Genomic DNA, 23,299 nt, shown 5'->3' with positions numbered 1-23,299 from the left:
AATCCAACACTGAAAATAGCTTTAAGGGATCTCTTTGTTAGCATGGAGAACAGGGAAACACAGTAAACAAAAAAAATCTTTCAATGTATATATGGGCTTCTTACATATTAAGATACACTTGAAAATGTGAACCTATAAGGGCACAATATAGTGTATACATTTCACTCAGAATTAAAATTGTGTAAATAAAGTGCACTATATAGTAAGTGATTTCAGACAACCAACATTTGTTTGGTTTACATTTGTAAAAGTCTGAAAGTAAAAACGTGACTATAACTGTTGAATTTATACCTTAACAATGGCATTTCTGGCCTGTTTTATATGGAGACTGTGGCAATATAAGTGAAAACACAGTATTTCAGCAGCAGATCTTTCCTTTTAAAGAATATTGTTGTGCATGATCACTTTTGCTTTAAGAGGTCACCTCCCTGAGAATTTAACTCTCATGTTATAAAGTGCCATTATTTAATGGATGGACAACGACATATACACAAAACTGTGGTTTACCTTACGGGTAGTTCCTCAGATTGATTTGTGCGTCTTCTTGACATCAATCTCATAAAAACTAAGACGCAGCACAGGTATATAATAAGTCCTGTCAAGGCGAGAAAAAACTTTTTTTAGTTGACGTCAAGTAGTATTGAATTTGCAGTAAAAAGCTTCTCACATAAGATGGATTTGCCTTATTTTTTTTTTATTTACAAGTGCTGAAAAAAAATGACATGGGGGACAACCAGTGCAAAATCTGTACATAAATTCAGTTGCAGGTTTCTTATATACACGAGTACTTAACAGGAACGTGAATACACTCTTTCTGTCATGCATGTAACAGAGTTCACAACACAGCAAATGACACAATGTAAAGATGTCTGATTTAGTTGTAGTCCATGATGCTCAGGCTGCTCATTCTCCCAGGGAAAGGTACATAGGACGATCACATTGGAGCCCACAAACTGCCTTGTGAAAACAAAATGGCAGAACAGATGAGGAGCACAACAGAGGAGGACCCATGACTTAATTCACACACCCTCCAGGACATTTAACATAATTAGTCATGGGGAGTTATTACAGCAAGTAAGAACACACCAGAATTTTGGGGTGATGGCCCACAAGTCCATACTGACAAAACATCAAGGCAAGATTCAGCACATTTCCCCTGATGGACTGGAAAAGCGGGATAGAATAGAAAAAATAAATCCCTCTCGGTGGGCAAAAAAAAAAAAAAAAGGTAAGTTGAAGTTAAAGTGCATAAAAGCTTAAAATCAAAAAGGTGGTGGGGGGAGGGCAAAAATTAAGAAACTTGCAGCACACACAGCTTAACAATGGGGAGAGCAGCGGTCAGGATTTTCAGGTCAACTGTCTCTCCAACTTTGTTCTACGATGGCAGACACGCGCTTCTCATATTCCCGCTTGTTTTCCTGGTACAGCTGAGCTGCCTGACTGTTGGCTGGACTGTTGGGGTTTGGTTCATCAAGCAGGGACTGGGGGGAGAAGATACAACACTCAAGGTGAGGTTTTAGTGGAAAATAACCAACCTGCATCAACCCCCATTCATCTACTTACATATGTGTATTATCGATTTGTAGTCAAACAACAAAAAAATCGGTTACTTTACTTGAAGGTATCTACATAAGAGTAACATGACACTGTCATAAACGTTTATGACATAAAGCTTCTTTTATTAAGTGTCATTTGGTTTTTGTCATGACAAGTTATGATTAGGGTTAGAGTTAGGGTTCATTTGTCATGTGTTCATGACAGTGTCATGTCACTCTTATGTAGATACCTTCAAGTAAAGGGTTACCAAAACAAATCTGTGTTTAAATTCTGATATACAATGATTCATTTCAGTCCATCTAGTTAGACATCAAATATGTGGTGGTTACAGCGATAAGGAGCTTTACCGGTTTTATATCACAGAAAACTGAGGACATTTGGTTTATTCACTTTCGTCAAAAGTAAAATAAGGCGTGCCTGCATTTATAACATCCATTTAATACATTGCTGTTTATTGACCCTTCCTACCTGGATAGATGTAAGAATAGAGGACACATCATAAGTGGGACTCCAACGATTCTGTAGGATGTCCAAACATATACTGCCATCTGCATAGACTGTGGAAAAAAACATAATTATACACTACACACAAATATCAACACTTTAATGGGCCAGTAGAAGAGACAATATTCCTACCATTTGGATGAAACATCTTTGACACAAATCGTACTGTGGGGGGTTTGTTGGGGTATTCTTCTGTGAACTCTACAATGAGTTTAAATGTACCTGGGACAAAGACGAGACACACAAAAAAACATATTTGTGAGCCGATGAGGAATGATCCAAGGCAGAAAAGTCTGCTGGAGCAATGACCTCTAACATGAACACTCCCTCTATCAACATGAAGTTGTATATTACAGGTTTATCAACTATAGAAAGAGGGGGGGGGATTGAATTGACTGAATGACGTTGGTACTACCGAGTATTGGGTCACGTAAAATCAAACGGTGCCAAATTTTGGTACCTGAGAGTAAGCGCGAATTTATCTGTCCTCTCTGCATATTGACAGAGAGCAGAGGTCCGACACACACACACACACACAGGTGCGCAGAGGTGCGGACAGAGCAAACAACGTCGGCTCTGCAGTTTTGTTGAAGTCACAGTGCAGTAGGAGTTAGATTTTTTAAGTGGCACGTGGCAGCCGGAAGTGGCATGTCCTGGCGTGTGCCACTGGAAATGGCATGTTCTTCACCGTAAAATATAACGTTAACGTTAACATCTTCAAAGGGGAAAGAACAAGAACATTTGAGCTTAATACAAAATACTTTTGCAACTTACTTACTTACCTGATAATAACATTAGATATAACAATGTGTTTGATATTATTTTGGTTTGGTTTGGATGTGGTAAAGGAAATGTGAGATGCTTACCGTCCTCAAAGGGAGTTCCTTCAGGGCTGTAAGTTTAGAGAAAAAAGGGATTTCATCATTCCTTTCGCACTTCACACAAATCTATAGTTGTGGGGGAAATCTTGCCATTAACATTATGGCTGTGCATCAATGTCTTACCCAAATATGACTGCATTCCACACCATAATGTTGTTTTCAGATGGGGCACCGCTGACACCAGCTGGAGGGTCCTCTTGTAGCCTTTACAACAAAAACACACAAACAAGGAAAAGGTTTATAGCAGGACTTCTAAACTATTCTCTACTAACAGGAAACTAGTTGTATTCAGCCAGAGTCAGGTGTATCCCGTAATTGAATGGCCTCTTTCAACACAAAGTCAAAATGACAAATTTAATATTTCAAATAACCATAACTCCCTGCCAATGTGGCTGGTGGTAAATACAGCAGACTTCAGCTTAGAGTAAGCAGACTTAACTGCCACATGAAGTGATTACGTTCCACCTTGACTGTGCCATTTAACCCTGGTGATGTTTAGTATTTTCGCAAAATGTTGTTCAGCCTTCTGCGTTGAACAAATATATACATATCACGATAGCGACTAAGTAACTGTCTGTAAATCAATGAAGACAGTGCCAAAAATCATGTTCACATTATAATTTCTTACCAACTAAAATGCATCATCTAAAGTTTTTTTCAGCTGAGATAAACAATGTCATTACTAACTAGTTAGCAACCTATCCTCACATTGAGGCAGCTTAGTCCAATGCTAATTTTGAATAAAGGGGGAATATTTGTAAAACAAATGTCTTGTTTTTGTGATTAACTTTCCTTTTAAAATCAACATCTCATTGGTATAAAAGTACGAGAAATTACGTTTCTGAGCAGTTTGTAGTTAGTGGTACAATATTTCTCTTCTTATCATAGCCCTAACCCTTACAAAATAAGAACACTGATATGATAGATCAAAACTAAAATGTTAACCTCTCACACCTTTTGCAACAAACCTTAGGCCACATATCTATGTCATTCTAATACTGTCAGTTGCACAATCACTAGAGGACTACAGAAGTTTGTGAAAAGGTTCCAATAGCTTACTTAGAAACACTTATGAGTAAAATCGGTGTAATAAAATGATCTGAAGCTGCTGAAATTTACAGTGAGATGAAAACAGATGCAGTAAAAAGGCTTTTTTTATTGGGATATATGGGGGGGGAATTTATTTAGTTATATTGGCACAGCTTGCTAATAAGTTGAAGAAAAAAAAAAAAAACTTTTCTGTGGGATGAACAAGTCAGTTTGATGCTGACTTCAGAATTGTATTGTCCAGTATTGTTTTGCTTCAGCTATGGCTTAATGTTGTTCTTCTAATGTTCAACACAATGTATTTGTCTGGGATTTCAGTAGCTCTTCTGGGTCTGGCTCCAAGCTATATAGTGGAGATGTTGACCCGATATGAGCCAGCCACATAGACGCTCAGGTGGGGCCCTCTTCTGGCCGTTCCAAAGTCGAGGTGACCATGCTTTTGCCATCAGGGCCCCTCGACTTTGGAAGAACCTGCTTGGAGAGATAAGCATAATCAGTGAACTCTTTTAAATCCCTTCTTAAAACCTATTTTTTATGGACTTTAATGTGATGTCTCTTTAAAAAAAAAAAATAAAAAAAAATGTATTGGTCTTAATTTTACTTATTGATTGTATTGCTTTTACACTTTTTTTTTTTATTTAGTTTTCTCTACTATGTCTGAGTCTTTTGCCTTCTTGTTTTTATTTATCCAAATTGTGTCTTGCCGTTGTTTTGGCCCCACTGTTTGGCTCTCTGTTGAAATATTGACCTGGATATCGTACTTTTGCCTTGCTTTGTCTGTCATAGCACTTTTTAAACTTTAAAGTTACTGATATTACTCTGTGGTGCTAGATCTCGATTCAAAATAAATCTGCCCACAATAACTTACCTAACACCAAACTGATGAACTATTTTACTTATGTAGGGACTGTATGGTTTTTAAACATGTTAGCTAAATGTATGTTGGTAAGGTAAGTTAACTATCTTACTGTTACACTGCCTAATGCCACTTAAACGACACCCTTTTACATTCCCGAAGCACTAACGTTTGATACGTTGCATTAAACGTGTTTTGCCCAATGATAAAATGGCCAACCGGTCACTTGCATGGTTGTCGCCGACATTAACCGTTAAATGCTAACGTTACCTAGTTTAAGGATAACGTTACTGGTCGTAAACGAAGACATTAACGATACCAGAGGCGGTTTATAGAGAATCTTTGACAGTAGCTACTTCTAATCGACTACCATGCAAACGTGTATCAGCTAGCACTGTTAGCTCCTAACGTTAGCTTCTAGCTACGGGCGAAGCGCTTCTACAAAATTAACGTTATTTTTCCAGATTCGCAAAAACACTAGATTAACTACACAGCGTTTGTATTACGTTCATAGTTTACTGTGGACATTGGTTAATCAATAGATTTATATATATATAAAAAAAATACTGGTTCAAGCTGACGTAAGCTAGGCTAATGTTAGCTGTTTTTGACCAATCATAGCTTCGCTACGTTAACTAACATTCTCGGCATCGGCATCATTTCTGACTATGAACTTACCGTTTAAAATCTCTCATAAGTCTCCTTCTAGCCGGGGTTGACATGGCTTAACTTGTGAAACACGTATTGATAACACTGATACGTTAACAGGAGCTAATTTTTATCAAAATGCTATATTGTATTTAAGTTATTAGACACCCTTACTGTGCCCACATTCACAGCGGCCCGACGCTTTCCGTCGTTCTCTAGATAATCTTGGTTAGCCCAGCTACGTTTACTGGACGATACCACATCATGGAAAGAGGAGGAGACTATTTCGAGTGCCAAGTCTAACAAAACTTTCTGGCATTGATTTATCAGTACATGCATCCCTTGCCGTAAAGAAAATATGCTTTTGGAAAAGTATTATGCTACATACCGGCAAGATACATTTATCTATTAGTTTGTTTTATTTATCAGCATTTGTTTTTCCTCCCCCATTCTCAATGAGGGCGTCGTCCCTCACGGAGCTGAGCCACAGTGACTTGATGTGTGTGCTTCTATGACGAGTCGCCCCTAGTGACAGGTTTCTATTGGCAAAGTAAACCACTGTCAAAGAAAATAAAGTTTAAGTTTGAATTTCTTTTTTCCTTGACCACTGTACCCTACATGTAAGGCTAGAGTGGGGTAGCCTGGTCTGATCCATTTAGAGCAGTATCATGGATAAAACTAACACTTTGATCAATGTAGCTAGGTCATGAATACACATTAAGACCAACAAGAATGCTTTGGCTTTCTATAGAAAAAAAGTGGACCAAAATATATTAAAACGTTTTAAGACTTGTGGTTTAAAAATATCTTAAAGTCCAGATAAGGGTTAGCACAATTTCTATGCAGCTCATTTATTATTGGTTAACATGGCATCTTTGCCAGGATAAGGACTTATTTCACAAGTTATTTATACCAGTGAAGGTCTAAAAATAAACTGAATCAAACTTTGACTTTTGCTAAACTTTTTTTTTAATTCTTAATGAGTAACATGGGACTTGCATTGTTTGTATTACCATCAAAAGGCAGGGATCCCACTTTGAGTTGAGACAGAAACAAATAAAATGTAAAAAGAAAAATATAACGTATTGGCAGTGGTTCAATACAGATGCTTAGTTTAGGGTGTATCAGAACAAGGCTATTTACATCTTAATCAAACTTAAAAAATAGGCTAAACAAACACTTTCTCTTTAACAACACAAACTAAAAACCCACTTCTTAACTTAATCAGTTACACATTTCAGTCCATCCACAATGGTCCTGCCCTTTCCAAAAACAAATAGACCATTCAATGGTTTTAAGGCAAATTAATGCTTGTTTAGGCTTATATGAGACATTCAGGCAAAAAAAAAAAAAAAAAAAAAAACTAGATCTTTTGTACTTTAGGATCCATGGTAAAGAAGCATGGTGGTGAAGAAGGCATGGTCATACAACTGCTCCGCTTTCACAGACTTCTGGTGCTCCACCTGGCTGCCTTCAGTGCCATTGTTCTCAGAGGAGTCATTGTAGACGAGTTGGCCATGGAGGATTTCTGCTGCTGGGTCACACCCAAATGGAAGCTGTGGCTGACTGTGACCATTTGAGGAAAAATCCTCACCTGCCAATGGAAATGAGACAAATAGCGAATATATATAATTAATTTGTGACCCTATTCCTGCATCTATAAATATATTGAGACAGGGAAAACCCAAAAAACACTGGTTTGATTTTGTTTTGCACAACTATTAAAATGGAACTCGCAATGAGCAGCCAACTACAAAAAAAGTTTAGAACACATTATGTGACTGCATTTCAACACAAGAGAAAAAGATTTTTTGATTGACCCACACAAATTGATTGATGAAAAAAAAAAAAAAAAATGAAAAGTACATTCCAGAGCCTTATATAAACCCACACGTTTTGACTTGGTGTACAGTTACTGCTGTATGACAAGGTGGCCACGTTGTCTCCACAGTGGTATTTAAGCTACTGCGTCAAGTCAAGAAAACCTTAAATCTTCCAGGTGTTGCATGCCATAATCCAAAACCCAACATAATGAGCAGACGTGATTTAAATTGGAAAAATTCAGTTTAGTTTAGTAGTAGTTTCATATTTATAATCCTTCCTTTGATTTCATCTGAAAATAATTCCACTTTTTTCCCCGTTTTACAGGCCAGCCAAAATACCATAAGGCCAGGACTTGACAGATTCATGAGAATACATCAAGAAAACAAAAGTCCACCAGTCACACTTATAAAATTAATCAACATTTAATGATTTCACACAATCAAGTACAAAGCTAAACCTGCTCAGTACTAAGCATTGGATGTTCCAAATTGAGTGACTATACAGTCAAAATTTCTGCCATGTAGAACAAAATAAACAGAACCCAACTGCAACATGAAACAGTACTACAAAATACACAAAGAATTCCCCTTACAAGGATCTATAAAAGTCGTAAATAATGTACATTAAGTTATTGTTCAACTATTCAATACAGCTCAAGAAATAAGGCTTTTTGCAAATCCGTGCAAACTTTCTAGAGCAGTACTGTTTATTCATAACTACCGATTGTAAAATAGCCAATTACCAATTTCAAAATCAGACTGGGTATTATTATGTAGCATACAGATGTACAAGCCTTGCTAGTTGCCTAAAAAAAACAAAAACTTTGCCAATAGTAAACATTTACCATACTTGAGAATCAAAAAGCACACCGCGAAAATGAAAAAGGAAACGAAACGATAAAACAGAGGAATAACCCAATTCCAAGCCCATTGACCACTATGTCTTAGTACAGGATATCTACAAACTACAAAAAAGCTGCACCGTTAATAGTTTATACTTTACGAGCTACATTCATTTTGGGATATGCTTTGGCATAAGGTCATTCTTGAACACAAAATGGAGTCAGCTAATGTGTGGTAGCGGTCAACACCAGGAGACATCTCCTCTGCGTATATTAAAGAGTGGTTAGGCACTCATCATTTTTAAATATATTATTTAAGCATTATTTAAAATCAAAATTTAATTCAATAAACTCAACTGGGGGTAAGACATAAAAAGAAACATCCAATCACATTTAGATATTATATTTTATGTTTATATGTGTATGTCTCTACATAAAATAGTTTAAAAAAAAAATACAAAACTTTTTCTATTTGGGATAAGCATGCAACAGCTTTAGCCATTCCAGCACATCTTCAGGGGTCAAATTCACCCTTTTCCTATTATGCAACAATGCATAATTTGACAAGCAATAATGACTTAAACGTGACAAAGTCAAATTTTTTCCATGAAGCCAATATGACCTTTTTGCCCTGGTGACCCTACCGTGTTGAGGGAATGCTACTAAGTTTGTTGGGGATGCAGCTGTATAATTGTGCAAAACAAAAAAAAAAAAACTTTACCAAAAAACCAAAAAAATAAAATAAAAAGTATTACACAACAATTATCTGTATAACTGGACGGATGTATTAAATATATCTGTATAAACAAAGAAATGTTAATACAATAATCCATCAGAGTATAATTAGGTACGTGGAAAAGTAGAAAATACAGCACATTCACTGCTATACGTACAAATGTAGCTTAGCACCAAATCCAAGCAAATGTATTCCTTTATGCATGTTATGCAAAAAAATAATAAAATAGCCTGACGATAGCAAAAAGATATTCCACACAAAAGGGAACATTAGCATGTGCCTACACACACACACAAGCCATCTACAGGTAGGCATAAGAGTTGGTGCAGCGACAAGGTGTCTGCATTGACGCCACAGTGATGACCTCCAGCTCTTTAGTTGCAGGGATTGACCTGTCCTGCCCCCCCTGGTCCCCACACTGATCCATGGACCCCGGCACTTGAGGTGGTGCAAACCCATTCAGCCCAAATGCAAAGGGTCCTGGCCCACCTGAGGTTACAGTTGCTGCCAACTCCATGCTCATGCTTTCCATCTGGGCCTCTCCAGCGCCTCCCAGTGGCCCATTCCCATTCAGGAATTCTAGTGGCATGCCCAGACCTAGGAGAACAAGGTGCATACAAAAGCTAGAAATGATATTTGAAAATAACTTCATTTTTTACTTCAAACATGGCAGAAGCTCTAGGCCATGATGCAAGGCACCAGTTGAATCTCTTGCTGTTCCTGCATCCATTTTGAAGATAGTGCTGCCTTAATAAATGAACACTGATTTTTGTGACTATATATTAATTTCCACTCGCTAAAATAAAAATCTTCCTTGCTAAATTTGTTAAATAATTTGAACTATTTACAGTCAAAACTCAAAAGAAAAAAAGAAATTGCTTTCTTAAAGCTTTAGTGCGTAACTTTTGTTTGTTACATTCAAGTCATTGCCAAATGAGTTGCTACAAAGCTAATTAAGACTATCAGCTCCACAACTCTCTCTGTATTTCTCACTATGCGACTTTTGCTCACAGAAACTATAGTGAAGATAATTATCTCTTCTGAAGAGTCCACCATGGCAGCACATCACCCCAACCCTAATCCACCTTCACTGGCTCCCAATTAAGTCCCACATCACATATAAAATCCTCCTTCTCACCTACAAATCCCTCAATGCCCTGGCCCCACAGTAACTCTACGACCTCCTCCATCCATACACCCCACGGTCCTTACCATTATATTTTTTTAATTCTCCATGTCCTTCTTGGCTACTAGCAAATGCATGGAGGAGGGGTTGGGGCATGGAAGGCTTGTATCATGTGGATGCGCCGACTGTTTTGTTGTCATTACTTAGAATTCCTCCTGGGGGCCACAGAAACTACGTGCTATAGCTTTAAGTTTCTTGTCATCCACTTTTAAAAGGTAAAGTGGAGGATTTTCTTTTTCCGGGTGGATCATCAAGACTATTGGTCCTCCTAGTTGTCAATCATTCTGGTGATAGGTTTACGTAAGGCCGTGGTACGTGCACGTCGCTAGCTTTCAAGTGTATATGTGTGTGGTGAGCTTGAGCTACGGTTTCAGCCATTCATTGAAGCATTGAAGCTTTTGGGAGAATATTTCACACGCTGGCGTGCGCTAAAAGCACAGGTTGGGCTTCCCACTGATGCCTCAGTCGTGAAGTTTCTACTCCACAGATAAAGTTTGGCATGCTATTTTGAGAAATCCATTTAAAATCACTGCTAGTAAAAGTTTATGTAAGCTGTGATTAGCGATGCTAGCCCTGGCATAAGTCACGCACCGCGCACACACGGTAAACATCTCAATTTGTGAAAAAGTGCAAATCTTCTTTTGGAAAGTAGGCTTGTATGAGCCATGCCGACAGCAACTTGTAAACAGTGCACTCTCGTGCACACGTTTAATAGGCGTTCCCTTTCGGGAGCAGGCAGAGTGTTGCGCATGTGCATTTTTCAAAAAGTACAGAGGGCGGTTCTTTTCTAAAATTCGGGAAAATCCTCCACTATACCTTTAAGTGACTGGTTCTTAACTTCAAGCCCTCTATCGCAGCGCTTTCAGTTGAGAATGTCAGTCTTTTTTCTTTTTAAAAGTGTACATACCGGGTATATTTTATCACACACACACCTATATTTTTAATAAACTGTCTGTACACTTACAAAGTTCTCAATGCTTTGGTTTACATGTAGGGACCCTCATTATGCTACAGTAAGTGTGGTGCTATTTTGAGCCGTGTTAGTGGTATAAAATAGCGATTTACCATCTTCCCCGAAAGGTAGCGTTAGCAGCTAACCACCCATTTGCGGTAGCTTGTTTAAAGCTAGAGACACATTCGATTAGCATGAAAACATGTCCCTGAGAACGTTCGACTTGATATACGTTATTAACCCATAGGTTCATTTTGCACCAGAATTGTCCTTTAAAAAACGATTAGCTTAGTGACCTACCGTTTGGTCTAGCCTTCTTCAGTGGGTTTGCTTCCATGCCATCAAACGACCTCTTTCTGTTGGGAACGCCATTCAAGAAGCTGCGTCCCTGGATAGTGGGGCGAGCGTGGCCCCCATTCTGGGTCATGCCATTCAGAAAAGCCCCGTTATGGGACTGAGCCATGTTTTGTTGGAAGTTCTGGGCATTGGAGAGAATCTCAGCGCACTCCTGGAATCCCTGGGCGTGGGCCAGGTCAGCAGCAGTCAGCCCACTGGCATTCCTCATACTGCACGAGAAGGAGGAGTGTTAGAGACACTCACTGTACGCTTGATTTACACAAATAAAAAAAATAAAAAACACATCCAAGCGCACGCACACACACACACACACCAAACACACAGGCACACATTCAGACTCATTAAGCAAGTATTCACATACACAGACACACAGAGGTATAGACATAGCCTATTCTGCTCTACCCTCTCACATCCTCTTCGTCATCCTCATGAGAGATGACGACTGATCCTTTTGGATCATTTGCATCTTCCATAGGACTTAAATCTTGACAGGTTTCCAAATAATTAGGGAAACATGTCTGCTGCAAAAGGATACGATTGAGACAACTGTAGGTATGCACCAGTTTATTTTGATGAGAACCTGAAAGAATCTGACAAACTGGACAGGATGAGGATATTTCTGTCAAATGATCCACTGAATCCAAAAGTAGAATTTTTGTAGGTGATGTAAAGAGCTTCGTCTTGTTGCAGGAAAAATGTGACATCAAGGAGGATTTTGCAAAGGGTGAAAGGCCGCTGTCATCTCACATTTCTAGCGGTGATACTGATCAAGGATTTCTGAAAAGCTTCATCCAACCAATGATGCCATGTCCCAAATTTAAGTTGAAAAAACCTGGAGTGGTGCACTGTGCACATGTCCACATGAATGTACACTGTATATTGTGTGTGTGTAAAGTGGAAAATAAGCTGTATTGCTGAAAACAAAGTGATGCAACAAGGAGCAAAGGAAGATTGTAGAGTTCTGAGACAAGTACAAGTTGATTATCCAAAAGGCGGCCAGGATGTAAGTTGCATCTTCAGAGGAAACTCCACAAAATCAACGACTCCAACGAATCAAGGACAAACTACAACCTTCAACCATTAGAAATCCAGAGGTCTTCTCTTGGAAAGGTGAAGCTGTAAAGACCTAGTCTTCATGTCGTTTCAAGAAAGAATGAAAAACAAGAGAAACCGATGTACTACTCTGTAAGGGGCGTTTGTATGTCCTAAAGACTTCTTGCACTACGTACAGTTGTGTCAATCACATCCAGGCACAGCAGGAATAAGGAGATTTTCTGATTTCAATAATGAATGAGCAAACAGTGTTGTGTCATAGCTTTTGCACATGGCACTTGAGTATGGAAGCAATTTCACTGGAAAACAAAACCATGACAGATAACTAGTGTTAATGTGATTAAGAAATGCTACTAAGAATCAACTTTTTGTATATGTATGCATGTTGTTGCTGCAGTTATTAAGTGAATAAATTGCCACATACAAAACATTAAATTTTCTCCTGCTGATGTGACATTATCGTGCAAGAACAAATGTCTGCCAGTCTTCCTCTAACCAATAGAGGCCTTTTAGCTTAATGAGGAGAATTTCTCTCCTCTCCATTGGCCAATTATACAACAATACTGCACTTGTTCCGTGTCTAAATGTCATCGAACTGCAAAATGAGTTCTCTAAGCAAACAGTCACGTCTTTGTCAAAGAACTGGGACTTTGGCCCACATCCAAGCTTATATGGTATTTACTATTAAAAATGTGACGGAAACAATGAAAACTTTACCATCCGCAGGCAATTTCTAAACATATCAATACACCAAAAATAATTTTTTAGTGAATAAAATGGCATACTTGGTGGCTGCTTAAGCACTAGGTTTTGTTCTATTCAACCATTTATTGTTAAGTTAAAACCAAGTGACATTGACTTCCACACGATTAAATGCATTTAATGTACACAGTTGCTGTTTGGTCATTCATTCTGTTTAGAAATTGTTCTCTCTGCATTTTATATAAACAGTTGTGCAAAAAAGAAACATTTCAAGAGCTAGTGCACATGAAAAACATTTTATAAAGAATTTAAGATTGAAGAAAAAAAAACTTAAATTACACATTAACTTGATGCACATTACCCGTCCCCTTCAAAATTAACGCTTCCAAAATGATTATTCCAAAAGATTACATTTACAAAACAATTTTATGGATAGGTAGATGTATAGGTCTCACTCTAAGGAATAGAAATCTAAATGTCAAAATTGTTTTAAAACTAAATTTTCTTAAGTCAATGCAACAATTCAGTACCCCAAAAAAAAACTAAGTTTCTCTTTAAACAGAGAAAGTTCACTGAACAAATCAATATGGGTGAGAGAGGCACCAGCAAATAAAAAAACATTACAGTAAGCAAAATAAATGTTAAGGAGTTCACTGTATTATCTTATCCTTTAAGCAATAATCAGACACTGTCAACTACATTTATTGTAATTCTTTCCATGTTAAATGCTACACCAGGTACTTGTCATACTTGTCCAGAGGAAGTCCAGTAGTTAGCTCTGCGGCCTCTGGAGCCATGTGTGCTGACCTAAGATCAAATCCCACCAAACCTTACCATCTCGGGTATTCTTTTAATTTGAAAGCTTTAAAAAAAAAAAAAAAAAAAAAAAACTAGAAAATCCCAGTTTTGCCTTCCAAGCCTTGTTTTAAAGTTGGACCAAAAAGAAGCAAGGAGAGTTTCAGATGCTGTAGTGTCTCAACAGCAGATGTTATGTTCTGCTCAAATCAGATGGAAATTATACTTAGATGACCCCTCATAAGCCAATAATCCCTTTACATCTTAAAAACAGTATTCCTTTAGTGAGACCTGGCATCTACAGTAAACACTGATGCAAAAAATGGATAACAGAGTACACCAATTAACCCAGGTTTAGTATGCATTTAAAAAAAAAAAAAAAAAAAAAAAAAAGGAAGCGTTAATTCTTTGTAAATGCCTGGTATGCTTTGCTTTTCCGTCCTAAGCACACAGTATGCATCTTCTCTAACTATCGTCTAACCTTCCAGAGGCAGCCTATTATCATGCTACATGTTGACATGGGACTCACGTGATTAAACCTGTCCATATAAAAGGGCTCCTATGGTTAGTTCACAAAATAAAAAACTAAATCATAAAATAAAAACAAAGACTAGATACAGGAACAATCATGGATAATAAGCAAAGCATGCAGGTCTAAAACTTTAGTTTTGATTCATGAAAACCTAGCATTAAAACCAATCACCGCAAGAAATACCTCAACAGTTTGCCAGTGTGTAGATAGGAAGCGATAGTGAGAACACTCAATGCCACAACAGTGCGGCTATCCCAGGGAACGGGGCAGACTCAGCAGTGTCTATTCTTCCCCTTTCTAGGATTACTTGAAAAAACCAAGTCATTTCCAATTCAATGGCTGCAAAACATTAAGACGTACGGTTCTGTTTCAGTATAGAAAACTTTTTTTGAAACTTTTGTCACTTTCATAAAGGAAAAGGTGACAAAGATTAGATGTCAAAACAGACTATGATATTGTATAGGGTTAATACTGTGACATACAAAATAAAACATTTCTGTGTATGAAGTAAAATATTTGGTACAGTGAAATGACAGTGAATAACCATTGCAACAGGATGATTGTTAGCATTACACAGTTCAGTACATGATGGTATGCAAAATCTAACCCATCTCACTCAGCTGCTCTAAGCTTCGGTCTCTGCACTACTCTGATCACCAGAAGCCTCTTAACACATTCCTGCGTGCTGCTAGCTTGCTAATGGACCACCTTAGCACTTTGAGGCTCATGACAAATAATAAAAACCTAGTTTTGATGAGGAAACGTGTTAGGAAATAGAAAAAGGTTATTTATTTAATATAGTTATCGGAGATTGTTTTAACACATTAAGAGGTGGGCACTGTGGACATGCTATCACAATTATCAGAGCATTGGGTTTCTTCATGATATTTAATATTAAAGATTAAATATAGTAACAGTAAAGTTAAGCTTATTTTTTGAAGACAAATGGGTTTTAATTATATATTTTTAAGTTTAATTTAGGAGACATTTAATTTAGGTAAAGTATGCAGTCTTTTGTGGTTTGTTTTAATTTGGACATAAGGACCGGAACATTTATTTCAACATGAGAATTTTGTCTAATTAGGATTAAATGGAGAGACGATGAAAGGAAGTGAGCAAATGAAACCCGTTTCTTCAATAAGGCTGGGTAAGACCACAAGACTGTTTCAGTCTTAGCGAACTAAAACAGTTCAGATGTAGTACTTGCTGCCCCAATGAAACGGTCTTCTCACTTTGTAATGGGACAAAGATAAGAGGATGAGCGCACTTTCATCTGCGGTCATTCCAGTACATTTATCTCTTTGTCAGGAAACAGGTCAGTGCAGGCATGTGCAAGGGAAACATCCCTGTGCACATATGAAACAGGGGTATCAGTAGAAGGACACAGGTGGATCAGGTGGTCATAGGAAACGGGAAAAAGGTATCCAACCATGATACTACCGGTATAGTTCCAGTTGAGCTCATATATAGTTCTTCATAGCCAAGGTTTCATGAAAATAAATAAAAGCCTCCGAGGGTGAAAGCTTTAGTTCATAGTTTGGACAATAAAATGCATCCAAATATTTTATAAACAATCAGGAGGCATCAGGCCCCTGACTCAAAACCACAGTCAGCAATCAGGTGCTGTTGGGCAATGATTGATCATCTGTGGCCTCTTATTTCTACGATGTTCAGAACCACAGTAGGACCTTTTTCGCCAACTTGGTGTGTTGAATCAGTGGTGGGAGCAGATGGTGAGAGAACGCTCTGAACTGAATGAATCCGAGAACAATCCATTCAGTGTGGTTTCTCTTTCTTCAACAAGCAAAAAGCTGACAACGCCAGAGCAAAGAGAGTAGGAAAAGGGCACTGACAGGCTAATTATTTCCTCTTATGAAGTCTCGGGCCAGCTGTAGTCTTTGAGGTGTATACAAGAGCAGAAGATGTGAGGTGATGCAAAGCATTTTATCACAATGCAAACGCCCTTTACTCAAGAATCTTCACAAAAGGAACCCAACAAAGTGAGTAGTTTGCAAAGAGGATTACAGCAAGAAAAATAAGTGAAAATGCTAAGGATTCAAATATTACTAAAACAAAGTTCAATGTCCATCTCATTAACGTGATGCAGCAAATTTGGGTTTCACTGTAGACGGTTCACTGTTGTCTCGATTTTGTTGTGGGTGGCAGCACAGAGGCATTTCTTAGATGTGTAACAGATTGGTGCTTAAAGCGGTCTTCAAAAGTTGGACATCAAAATGACGAGATCTTAAGAGGGAAGATTGAGGGCATGTAGGTATCCACTAAAATGTTCACGTTACCATGAAAAAACTTTGAACTTTGAAATCTGAGCCAGGTTTGAACCGGGAATGAAGGAAATATTCATGGAACTGAAATCAAGTTTAAGTTTTTTCTAAATTGTGATGGGTTATTTAAAAAGGAAAATATTTACACAACGGTAATTTATTACGTATATTCATTGTTGATTTACTAAAATATCACTATAAAAATTATAAAATGGGTTATACCTGAAAAGGTAATTGTACAGCTCATTATATATGCCATTGTCTACTGAATTTTCTGCATTTGTCTTGCACTTTTGCTACTACTTAAAAAAATAAAAAAAACAGGAAAGGAATTAGACAAGCATTGATAATTATCTTGTGTGACTTTAAGAATTTTAATTTGTACACAAAGTCTTCATAAAATGATAAACCGTATTTCTTACCACGCCACACAATAAAATATTAATAATCCAAATGGCATATTACAAAGTACATAAGGATTATTTGGCTTTCAAATTTTCTTCAGACTTTGGGTAACTTTATATTTATTTTAAGTTAGACCCTTATTCATTTTAAGAAGATATAAGTGAGAAATTAGAGTTATTGGTAACAGACATTTGACACCAACTTAATTTTGTTAGTCTAAAGTGATTTTGTCATGAGCCTCATTCCCATCTAGTGTGCCTCTTAAGTTTCCCTCCCAGTTGTGCCTCTATACATTTCTGGGTCATAAGTTTAAAAAAAAAAAAAAAAAAAAACCTGACACATGAACTGAACTAAATGCATTAATCTGTAACCTGCAGGGGGGGAGGGGAATCACATATCATTTCCATCATAAATATTACTCATCAGCTGATAACCAAATGCACATTACAATACCTCAACAAGAAATAAACCTTTCATTAAACATGTCTTAATGAACGCATTGGTTTTATATTATTGAAACCGCCAAATCAACCAGGGGTTTCATGGGAAATGAAGGTTCAACTAAGAGTAAATCAAATCACCTTGGTTTACAGTTTGACTAATAAAAACCAACATGTTTCAGCTGTCAGGATCAACTGAACCTGCATACAATTATAATTTGAGTTCTTTTAGTTCTATATTGTGTTTTGTGTCACTAGGGCCATAGTCCAATAACACACTACAAGGACATGCATACGTGCTTGTTTCAACAACACTTAAAAATTGCATTTCTTATTGGAACAAGAGGTAAGTGGAGGCCCAAAGTCAGCAGAACTACTATCACTACTTCATTCAATAATGTCAAATACAAATGCCTTCTATCCTCATTTTAACAAGTACATAATAAGTAGAGCCAATATTTCACTAAGGTATTTTTCCACTGACATCATTTGCTGAGCTCAGATTTAGAAGACCACATAATGAGCAATTTCTTTCAGGATGAACAAATAAAAAAGCTACACACAATAAACTGTGCATCTATAAACCCCCTGGTTGTTTTGGGTCTCTGAATATCAATGGCATCAGAAAAAAGGCATACAACTTGTTGCAAAAAATGAAACTGCACGTAAAACAATAGTTGAGCTGAGAAAGAAAGACAAATTTCTAAATTAAATATTTGATTAAAATATGCTGCAACGTTTAATGTCAGCTTCCTAGAATATTAAACTATATTATATAATTACTCTAGCCAAACAAACCATGGACTAATTTAAGAAACTAAGAATAACAATCAACCCAAAAAATAACATTTGCATACTTGTATAAAATATGACAGTAGGTAAATTAAGTGCTTTGTTCATTGAGTTGACTGGCATACACACACTTCTAGAAATAACTATGGTTTGTTAAGTCATGCAATCATTTGTAAGTGTTTTGCGTCCCTACAGGTTTTACAAACTCTAAATTGAAGAAACAAGAAAGATGGGTTGTGTCTCTTCTGCCTTTGTTCACGCTTCAGGTGAACCAACAATAACAGAATGTTTTAAATCGAACAGCACAAAAGGAGCTGCCAACTAACAAGGTGTGGCTAAGCACTACAATTTAGGTGGATTATTTACCCACTTCCCAAAATACTACTAAGAAACAGGATGGCCTGGGCTGGTTACTTTTATAATGTCATGTTCATTATCTCATAATTTAAGTTTTATCTTTAACATTTGTTAAATAACACCGGTTGTACAATGACAGCAGCCAAAATAGTTTCATCAAAACTAGGAAATCTGATCTTCCAATTACTGTACAGTCTCCTAAAAATAGTATGCAACCAATTATGTAGGATTGATGCAACTTCATTTATATGCAACAGAATTATAGCCATTTCATACTGACAGTAAAAGGGCTTCAGAAAAAAGAGGCAATGTGCATTTGGTCATCCAGTCAAGTTGTATATGTAAGACAGTAACTAAAACAAATATTAACAAAGAAAACAACACTCTAGAATTAACAAAGATCATGCAATATGGCCTACTAGACTAAGAACAGTTTATCAACCTTTACATTAAGTTGTCCTCTTGTACTTGTAATGATTGTGCTAAATTTACAAAGCCGTAAATTCATAAAAAGGCACAGTGCTGAGTTAATTATCTACTTCTATTAAAATGCAGCTCTTCCTTAAAAACACAAAAAGGTAATATGAAAGTGTCTGCTGAATGTGAATAAAAAAAAGCTACTTCTAAATCATTTCTATTAACCAAATAGGTATTTGTCAATATAATTACACAGAGGGCAACTTAATGTGAATTGTTGCTATGATAAAACAACAATTTTAAAAGGATTAACAAAATGTGTCACATTTTCAAGGGAGCGCCACCAATTCTATTAATATTCTACTATATACTGCATATCATGATCAAACTGTTTTAAGATGGATTTGTTTTGTAAACCTTAGCAATCTACACCAAAAAAAGGTTTTAATCCAACTAAAAGTCTACTATTAAATTAAAATGTCTTGCTATTTAATAAACTGCACACAATAATTAAAAGCCACTGGAAGAAGATAAATAAATTTTTAACACAATTATATGGTTTTAACACCAGAATTAAACACACATTAGCAAGACGAGGTGATGTTTTATTGTAAGGATCTTTAAAATATAAATTCTGCACTTGTTTTGAAAGTTATGCAGAATTTTTAAAAATATGTCCACCACTGTTTAGTTATGCACAGTCTACAGTCTAAAGTGATTGAGTAAAGTTAGCACATAATAGAGCGGCATTTAACAGAGCAGCTTCCTTCTGGCTGGGTAGGTGTAGGACAGCCATAATATCAATAATGTAGAGTTCCAAATTACTTAAATTTTAAGTTTGTTTAATCTAACGTTCAGACTTGTAAAGTTAACCTGCAGATCATCTGACTCCTATTTGTAACACTTTAGAAATCACATCTAAATCTAGCATTTCAATTTCATCACTGCTCCGTTTTGAGTTTGGTGGCGATCCCTTGCAAAGGTGTAACTTAGATGTTGAATAGTACAGAGGAAAAGAAATGAAGACACAGATCTGATCACAGGACTTACTCAGCTTTCGCTCCCTGAATCAAGAGAGCGTTGATACACTCCAGACTGCCCGCACGAGCAGCCTTGTGGATGGGCGACTCGCCCACATAGTCCTGAGTGATGACAAAAGACTGCAGTTACACACAGAAAGCATGACTGTATTGCACACAAGAACAGTTGTAGGAGCAAAAACACTGTTTCAGATACAAAATATATACAAGTATGTTTATAATCAAATATCCCCTCCCTAACTGCCTAAAACAGACAATAAGAGGTTGTAACTCTACAGGGAAGAGCCTGAACTTTTCACCCAGATCTCACCACCGCCCACACACATTTATTACAGTTACACATTAGTAGGAGTGCAGATGGAAGAGAGAGAGAGAGAAGGAAAAAAAAAAAAAAAAATACACAAGAAGGCTGTCTCTAACAACTGTAATGTGGGCTGAGTTTAAACACGGAGCTACTCTGCTGTCCAATACCAGCCATATTAGGAATTCATGAGAGGTAAGCTCACAAATCATAGTTTTCCCTAGTTTCTCAGGTGTTTATTTCAACATATGCTAAGCAAATTCAAACCCAATTAATAGAAATGTGTTTCATGATGACAAGACCCGTTATGTAATCATGACCTACTAATCTGATTTCTCTCAGCAGTGCAGCGGAGCATAAAATATAGCCCCAGTGCATGCATGAAAATACATTAAGAGGAAACAACGTGACAAGTAAAACACAGAACAGTCTGAGAGCAAATGCATTATCAGAAACTGCGATTAACATAATCTGAATATAAAACAGGTCCAGGGGTAAGTAGCAACAGTAGACTGCAAGGGTTGGGACCCCACTTTAGAGTGATCCTCCTTGATGGGATCAGTCTGAGCTCAACCTCTAACACTGCTATCCTCTTTTCTTTCAGATCATGTTTACATGCACCTCCCAAGGAAATGTCAAAAAGGATAATTCTTACTTGATAAGTTGGGTGGTTTTTAAAGTGCCAAACCGAACCGTTTAATTCCCCTGGTGTGCAGTATTTAGTGTGCATCTGATGTCATACCTGTCTGTTAATATCTGCACCAGCTTGGAGTAGCCATAACAAGCACTCAGGGTGGCCCCCAAATGCAGCAATGTGAGTGGGCGTCTGTGCAAACCTGGAGGTCACCGCATTCACACCACAGCCCACCTGAATCAGACGCATTACACACTCCAGCTGTGAAGACACAAGGACAATGCATGGGAAGTCAGACAGATTTTAATGTATGTGCAGTGATTCATTAATGCATTACTTTCCAGGAAGACACTGGGCAGGTATAGACAAGCATACTACAGTAGCTAGTTAGAGGCAAAAATGCGGTACTATTGTGTGGCCTGGCTCAGTCGGAGTCTTCATAGCTCTTGCTGTTGGCATGCATCCAATTTATGTGCAAACTGTTACTGCCTGCCTTCCCAATGCGTAACGTCAGCTAGCTAGTTAGTGTAAACACAAATCTCAGCATATGTGTGAGGTATGATTCTTTAGGAGCGGTCAGTTCGTTAGGAATGGATAATTAGCGATACTGTTAAAAGTTGACTTGGAAGTTACCAAACGTTTTTAATATAACATTAAAGCTTTCGAAAAAGATTTCAGACTGACCTTGGTAACGTAGTTTTGTGCTCAGATATCACCTGGTTTTAAATATTTGTTTTACCGTTAAGTGTTTAGTATAATTGTATCAATAACGTTTAGGTTAACAAGCAAAAGTTAAGCTCACGAAGGTTAGCTAATTTTTCTCCTTAGCATTCCAGTTTCTATCTCAACATCTCATCTAACGGCCATTAAGTTAATGTTAAAATTGCACGAGGTAACGTTAAGCCAGAGCTTTCTACTCGCAAAACCTTAACGTTGCGTATATTCAAAGCGTAACGTTACCTTAATCTAATCTAAAATGTATAACGGATATCGGTACAGTTCATGAAATATGCGTTAGCTAACGTTAAAGAAGAGTATCAATTCAACGTTTACGGTCCATTCTCTGCCTACAGTTAACGATGGCTGCTGTTTAGTTTTATCAGCCAACATGAGGAAATGGCCGAGACGAGGCTTATGTCGCAGACCGTTGGCGCTCATTTTGGACACCAACATGTTCATTTCGGGAATGGTTGTCCGTCAAACACCGAACTAGCGAGCTACCTTTCCAAAATGAGCGGCCCAGTGTATGGGCGTCCAGCCGTAGAAGGTGTCCTCCACCGTGAGGTCAGCCGGGTTTGAGGTGCACTGAAGAAGGGAGCACAAGGCACCGACATCCCCATCCCTGCATGCCCGATGGAGAGGGAAGCGGCTGTTTAAGACCTCCTCGCTCGAGAATCCAGACTCCACACCCACCGACATTGTAGCCTAACGTTAACTAGCTACTTTAAAAACAGACAACAGAAATGACTATCGTTTGGTGCCTGTGTATCAGGACACGCGCCACCCTGACTGATGCGATTTTTTTCTCTGCCTGACAACACAAAGCAGACGGTCTTATTATACATCCATGGGCAGAGCACGCGCCGGAGTAAAACTTGAGAAACGTCAAGTGAGCTGCAAACTGCGGACTGGAGCTCACATTCCTGACTTTTGTTCTTTTCCTTATGGTGTTTTTTTCACAATGTCGCCACCTTCTGGGCAGTAGACTGTATAGTTATGACTTTAAAAGACGTGTTAATGGTTTTATGGCCACTAGATAGCAGAATAACTTCAAAAACAAGCTTGTAGGAAGACAGCACCTTCATTTGATTTTTGCACATTCTGCACTAAACCATAAAGCCTTTTTTAAATTTATTTTTATTGATAAATCGTTGTGTACATATTTGTGTTTGTATTAATTGCTTTCCTTTTAATATGTTTATTTATATGTATGAACTATCCAACAAGGCAAATTCTTCAAACTACTGAAATCTGCCTAAAATCACCTCCTAGTCAATTGGAAACACAAAGAGAAACCTGCCTTCCTGTCCAAGAGACCACAACTGTCTGAGCCAGAGGACATTGAGACAGTCTGTTGTAACACTGAGAGTCCATGTTTAGAGACTTCAAGATATTTAGTACAGTAGGCCTAATCCCTCTTTCAATCACAAGCAGCATTAA

The 23,299-nt window shown here is 37.6% G+C and overlaps 2 protein-coding genes across 3 annotated transcripts; both read right to left on the bottom strand.

The window, feature by feature from the left end:
• Nucleotides 1-673: 673 nt before the first annotated feature.
• On the bottom strand, nt 674-5,768 carry ube2al (ubiquitin conjugating enzyme E2 A, like). Of its 2 annotated transcripts, none has more exons than XM_028591026.1 (6): nt 5,668-5,768; nt 3,066-3,146; nt 2,928-2,953; nt 2,194-2,283; nt 2,026-2,114; nt 674-1,481 (listed from the first exon to the last, which is right to left on the bottom strand). In XM_028591026.1, exons 1-6 carry the CDS (start codon nt 5,676-5,678, stop codon nt 1,353-1,355), a joined length of 426 nt encoding a protein of 141 aa, XP_028446827.1. In that variant the 5' UTR covers nt 5,679-5,768; the 3' UTR covers nt 674-1,352. The 2 variants fall into 2 exon arrangements, with proteins under 2 accessions (XP_028446827.1, XP_028446826.1); XM_028591025.1 differs by having other exon boundaries at nt 5,524-5,754.
• Nucleotides 5,769-6,474: 706 nt separating this feature from the next.
• On the bottom strand, nt 6,475-22,774 carry ankrd10b (ankyrin repeat domain 10b). The gene is made up of 6 exons (XM_028590786.1): nt 22,361-22,774; nt 21,248-21,400; nt 20,215-20,306; nt 11,333-11,598; nt 9,384-9,491; nt 6,475-7,087 (listed from the first exon to the last, which is right to left on the bottom strand). The coding sequence occupies exons 1-6, from the start codon at nt 22,556-22,558 to the stop codon at nt 6,873-6,875; spliced, it is 1,032 nt and encodes a 343-aa protein (XP_028446587.1). The 5' UTR covers nt 22,559-22,774; the 3' UTR covers nt 6,475-6,872.
• Nucleotides 22,775-23,299: the final 525 nt, after the last annotated feature.

This window comes from Perca flavescens, chromosome 11, assembly GCF_004354835.1.
Source record: "Perca flavescens isolate YP-PL-M2 chromosome 11, PFLA_1.0, whole genome shotgun sequence".
Taxonomy (NCBI): Eukaryota; Metazoa; Chordata; class Actinopteri; order Perciformes; family Percidae; genus Perca; species Perca flavescens.
The sequence above is the reverse complement of the archived record's forward strand: the minus strand, read 5'-3'. Positions and strand labels throughout refer to the sequence as shown.

Excerpts from the sequence above, each read along its gene's own strand:
- ube2al (XM_028591025.1), bottom strand. The coding sequence starts at position 5,567 with ATGTCAACCCCGGCTAGAAGGAGACTTATGAGAGATTTTAAACG. Across the intron at positions 3,147-5,523 it reads CTTATGAGAGATTTTAAACG|GCTACAAGAGGACCCTCCAG; the intron begins GTAAGTTCATAG and ends TTTGTTGTAAAG. Across the intron at positions 2,115-2,193 it reads AAAGATGTTTCATCCAAATG|TCTATGCAGATGGCAGTATA; the intron begins GTAGGAATATTG and ends TTTTTTCCACAG.
- ankrd10b (XM_028590786.1), bottom strand. The coding sequence starts at position 22,558 with ATGTCGGTGGGTGTGGAGTCTGGATTCTCGAGCGAGGAGGTCTTAAAC. Across the intron at positions 11,599-20,214 it reads ATTCAGGGAGCGAAAGCTGA|TATGAGGAATGCCAGTGGGC; the intron begins GTAAGTCCTGTG and ends CTTCTCGTGCAG. Across the intron at positions 7,088-9,383 it reads GGCAGCAACTGTAACCTCAG|GTGAGGATTTTTCCTCAAAT; the intron begins GTGGGCCAGGAC and ends TTCCATTGGCAG.